The 5499-nt window shown below is 41.1% G+C and overlaps 1 protein-coding gene across 1 annotated transcript; it reads left to right on the top strand.

The window, feature by feature from the left end:
- Nucleotides 1-224: 224 nt before the first annotated feature.
- On the top strand, nucleotides 225-5032 carry fgf5 (fibroblast growth factor 5). Its single transcript, XM_078411132.1, has 3 exons — nucleotides 225-501; nucleotides 1583-1686; nucleotides 4682-5032. Exons 1-3 carry the CDS (start codon nucleotides 225-227, stop codon nucleotides 5030-5032), a joined length of 732 nt encoding a protein of 243 aa, XP_078267258.1.
- The last annotated feature ends 467 nt before the right edge of the window (nucleotides 5033-5499 follow it).

The following is a 5499-nucleotide window of genomic DNA, read 5'->3' as shown; positions in this document are numbered from 1 at the left end:
TCCATTCTTTGGCGGCTGCAGGATGAGAACCCGTCGTTCAGATCACAGGCATGCATCTCGCAGTGAGATCATTTGTGTTATAAATATCCCCGTGCCAGCAGTAGCTTTTGCATGGAAATGCCTGGCGAACACGCCACGAACGGCCGGCAGTGCATGGAGCAAAGGAACAGCAAAATGCGGGGATTGTCCTAGCAGCGAGCACTCTGGACAGATCTGCTGGAAGAATGCGCCTGCACTTGCTCCTCCGCCTCCTCTTTCTGAATCGCGCTATCCACTTCGCCTCGGGCTACATCGAGCAGGTAGTGTCCGCAGAATCACCCCAGGGCAGAGCAAACGAAAGCTCTTCAGCCATGCAAAGCCGCAGATCGCTGAGGAACATCTACCAATGGAATAGGTCTGGGCCGCGCACTGGAAGACTCTTCTGCAGAGTTGGAATTGGTTTTCATTTACAGATTCAGGCTGATGGCAAAGTCAGCGGCTCGCATGAAGCCAATCTGTTCAGTAAGTGTTTGTTCTAAATAAGTTCACGTGGCAATGGCAGACTATTACGTAAACACAGCCAGTCAAAAAAAAACCATAATATGGTCTATGGATTCCAATTATCTCCGGAGAAATATCATATCATTTATGCGCGTGCATCGTGTTTCATTGCAACTTTCGCTGCCAGTCTCGTTTAGCATGATTGCTTTTGTTTCAAGTAAATTGCTTCGACCACCAAAGTATTGCGCGTTCTGGAGGTCACGAATGGATACTGATTTATAAGAATTGACAGACTTGTGATGGGCAAGCTAAGTATCTTCATTTCGATCAACGTGTTGGCAGATATTAAATGCACATCGACGCGTTCCTGGTTGTTTTAATATTTTAAGCTAAAGGAAAATACTTACAATACTTACAATACTCACAGAAAGTGAATCTTACAGCGTGATTTTAGCATATTGTATAATTATCATTATTCTATTTCCATGTAACTGGAAGTGGCGTGTGTTTGCAAAGCTATTTCTGTTATAAAGATCGATTTTGCGATTAGTGATTCCGGGGACAGGTTGTCTGGCCAGTGCTTCACTGTGGTCACGTTAAACTGCGAAGTATGTTGGTAACAGGTGCAGGGCTAAAGGGAACTGAGTGCTTGGAGTTATTGCGTTAGAACATGGTGTGGTCGATCTGGCTAGTTAATATCTGGAAATAACACATTTCTGAATGTATGATTCATATAACGCTTGAAAACACCATGATGCACAAATCATAAAACTGAAAAGAAAGTCATTATTGTTTAAATATTTCTTAGCAAGCCATCTCTAATTCTCAACCTGCGAAACTTTGTGATCTGCAATCTCACCATACACATGCTATATTAGTGTAATCCCTGCAATGATAATAAAAAGTGGCATATATTGTAAAATGCAGAGCATATTTGGCATTTCAGAATTTCAAATCGTTACTTGATATAAGTGAAAACCAGCTTTAAAAGCGATGGTTGAAAAGGCCTTTAAACAAAGGAAGCTTGCCTTTAGCCTTCCCTTGGTAGTACATTTTTGAAACACGACGTTAACATTTCTTTCTTGTTTAATTTCACTTCTAGGTATTTTAGAAATATTCGCCGTGTCTCAAGGGATAGTGGGAATCCGTGGGATTTTTAGCAATCGTTTTTTAGCGATGAGTAAAAAAGGGAAACTCCACGCTACGGTGAGTATTGTAGGAGGTCGAGGGTGCTTAAATTTGTACAGGGCCTTTAAGATAGACCATTCTTCAAATGTCTGTGCATCGTACAAGTGTAAATGTTGGATGTTAATTGCACAAATTTGTCAGGTGCACCCGCCCGCTCACTGATGAATGAATGGTTCAAAACGAGATCTAGCTGACAACATGAGAGTGTTTGAACATCCGCAACTGAGACGACATCTTTTTTAACATCATTGGTTCCAAAAAGTTTCGCTCAGTCCACGGTAAATCATCTAAACATTACGCCATCGTAAGAATTAGTGAGGATTTGTCTCCTGACCATTCGAAAACCATTCCTTGCTTATTATTGGATTTCGCCGTATTATCCATTACTCTTGTTAAATAACCGAGATGCGATGCTATAATGCGCGCAACCTCCCAAATGTCCAGTGTTTCGTAGAAACATGGAAAATAGGTGCAGGAGTAGGCCATTATTCCCTTCCAGCCAGCACCGCCGTTCAATATGATCATGGCTGATCATCCAAAATCAGTACCCCGTTCCGGCTTTTTCCTCATGCCCCTTGATTCCGTTAGCCCTAAGAGCTAAATCTAACTCTTTCATTGAAATGAAAACGGGAATCATCCACGTCCCCACGATCTGAGTGTTCTCTCTCGTACCGTGACAACTTGATAGAAAAGCTCAAAGCCACTTCGTAAATGGCTGACTCACGCAAGAGGAGCAGCAATATTTGCAAATTAAGAAATGGGGGGGGGGGGGGGGGGGGGTCTGATAACATAAGGAAATAACGAAATATATGGCTTCAAATCCAAAACTGACAATATGAATAAAATAAGCTTGCTGTTGATCTTATTCCAGTCGCGAAATTTCCCTGCACACTTAAAATACTTTTTTTTTCACAGTACGAACATCTAGTAAGTCATTTCAGCATTTTTTTTGCTTACATTGTATTTCAGTCTAAACTACGTTGAAAGTTACCGGATGAAATTGCCTACAGAATACTCAGATGTTTGAATGGCCGCTTTCGAGTTACGCAAAATAGATAGGCATTATTGTACTTTTTAACCATCTGTTAACTTTATCCAGTGTTGAACATGGCAAACGTCGCACGGCCATTCAGCTTCAAACTTAAAATATAAAAGAGATTTGTTTTCCTATTGCTCTGGACCACTTCGTGAAATGTTATCCAGATGATGATCCAGTAGTTACTAGTAATAGTAATGGTAATCGTTACTATTTAGGGTTTGTGCAACCTTGTCAAGGTTCCCAACGAAATCAAATCATTAGATTGCGTCGGGGATTCTGAGCACACAAATTGACATTTGACCTAACTTGCCTTCTGTTGATGCTACTAAAATTAATGCAATCGATGCTAAATGCCACGTGACTCTCCAGCGGTCATGCTTGGTTGAAGTTGTGTGATTGCTTAATAAGTTTCGGAATAACAAAGTGGATCTTGCTCCCGTCAGTCAGTATGGGCCTTTGTAGAACTCGATCTGTCCACTTACATCTGAAATGAGATAAAAGTCAATAGTACAACTAATTCTGCATCCTGCTAAACCATTCAATGTATTAAGTTGTCACACTGCTCCAGTTCTTCTTCCTGTCTCTTATCTTGACTAGTCGCCTGACACCAGTCTTCTTTTTTTTCAAAATACAGATGGCAACGTAATTAAATCAGTGATTGGGTTGCAAGGATATTGTATTCCAGCATTTACGTGTCCTAGCAATTATCAACTGCCGCACAGAAGAGATTTTCTTTTAATTCCTCTGGAGGATTTGACACGTTTTGAAATGCTGCAATATTCACTTCGCATTAATTGCAATTTTGACTGCCTCGGGCGTGGAAACGGGACATGTCACGCAACGATAATTTCGTATCGAAGTTTAAGATCACCCCTTTTAAATTTGACCTCCAAGCGGAAAGCTAAGCAGCCAACATTTATCAAAATACCGAACATTTTGGGAGGCATGTTTCAACGTGAATGCCACAACTGGAAATTGGCAGACAATAGCTGCCAATAATGTTTGTAGTTTGGCTTCTGGAATTTCATTGCAAATTCGGAGCTTCAAAAGAAGGCTGGGCAGGTGTACGAGGAGGTTATATGGATGCAATGTCTACAGTATTACATTTTTCCTAGATAACAATCTTATGCAGAGGCAGTTGTCTAAAACCATTGTTAGATGTATAAGTGTACATTTTCACATGCAGTTATATTTGATCAAAACTATCTCAAAGTTATTTTTTTTTAAAGTACATATGCTGAAAATGCGAGTTTGCTACGGATTCATTTGCATTTTTTTGAAGTCTTAAAGATACGAATTATGGTTTTACCGCAACCGGCGTCTGGTTTGAAGTTCTTATCTGGTTTGAAGTTCTTATCTTACAGTGATTTATTTCTAGGACGCATTCCGAAGCAGTTCATTATTAGAGAATCTTTGAGCTAATTGCTCAAAAGCTAATTGCTCACTTTGAGCTAAGTTGCATTTACGGGTTCTGACGAAAGGTCGTCGACCTGACACATTCACCGCGTTTCTCCACAGATGTTGACTTACTTATCGGGTATTTCCAACATATTTTTGTTTTAATTGTAAATTTAACAGTTTTCCTGGGTCTGAAGAAGGGTCTCGACCCGAAACGTCACCTATTCCTTCTCTCCAGAGATGCTGCCTGTCCCGCTGAGTTACTCCAGCTTTTTGTGTCTATCTTCGGTTTAAACCAGCATCTGCAGTTCCTTCTTACACAGTTTCTGGTAGGTCGGTTCTCCCTCAAATATACGACTGAGGACAAGTTAGTTAAACATTTTTGGGAGAAAGGAATCGAAGGCAAAGATCGTTAGGCGAGGTGAGATTATTGGCACGGAGCATAAGTGAAACGGCAAGGAATTTTTGGGTCCAATGGCCAATTTCTGTGTTGTGCGTGAAATCTGTGCTGACTGCATTATTGAGATGTCTTAAAGCAAATAAAGGCTAATTTTGTTTGTGTTGCTCCTTTTGTAGACGAAGTTTACAGCTGAATGTAATTTCAGGGAGCGATACCAGGAGAACAGCTACAACACTTACGCCTCAGCCATTTACAAGAGCGAGAACAGCAGTCGAGAATGGTACGTGGCTTTAAATAAATGCGGCAAAGTTAAAAAGGGGAATAGCCCCCGAGTGAAACCTCAACACATTTCGACACATTTCCTTCCAAGGTTCAAGCAGTCTGAAAAAGAAAAGACTTTCAAAATTACCAAGAAGGTTCCAGAGAAGAAAACGCCACCCAAGCCCCCGAAATCGCCTCCCGCTGTAAGCGCCAGCAGGAAGCATGTGAACGTTGTCAAATATAGGCCGAAATTTCGATTTGGATAGCAGTGGGTGGATTTCGCTCTTTTTATTTGCTTCAGGGGTCAGTGATTTCGGTGGAAAGTCGATGTGAAGCAACGAGGATCACTGAACTTCCCTGGTAAGGCATGGCATCCACGAAACGCGTAGTCTGCGCCCAGCTCCGGCAGTGTGAACTTAAGGGTTTTCATTGTTATGGGTGGATGCTGCATCGACACTGGAAATGACAGGCTCACCGGGAAATATGCAAACAAAAATCTTATTTTCTAGTAAAAGAACGTATGTCTGTTTGTATTCAATCGTTCGCCAACTGGAGAAAACATACTTTAAAAGTGCATTCATGTTCATTGGAAAAAAAATGTTTTTGTCGGTGCATTTCTTCGAGAGGATATGCTTTTATAAATTAAAACGCAAAAAGTTATCCTGTTTTATCCCTGTCGGAACCGGAGAATCGGTTTGGAAAGATAGCAAAGTCCTTTATTTTCAGTCTGAAG

The sequence above is a fragment of the Rhinoraja longicauda genome, chromosome 1, assembly GCF_053455715.1.
Source record: "Rhinoraja longicauda isolate Sanriku21f chromosome 1, sRhiLon1.1, whole genome shotgun sequence".
Lineage (NCBI taxonomy): Eukaryota > Metazoa > Chordata > Chondrichthyes > Rajiformes > Arhynchobatidae > Rhinoraja > Rhinoraja longicauda.
This window is presented reverse-complemented; position numbering and strand designations above follow the sequence as displayed.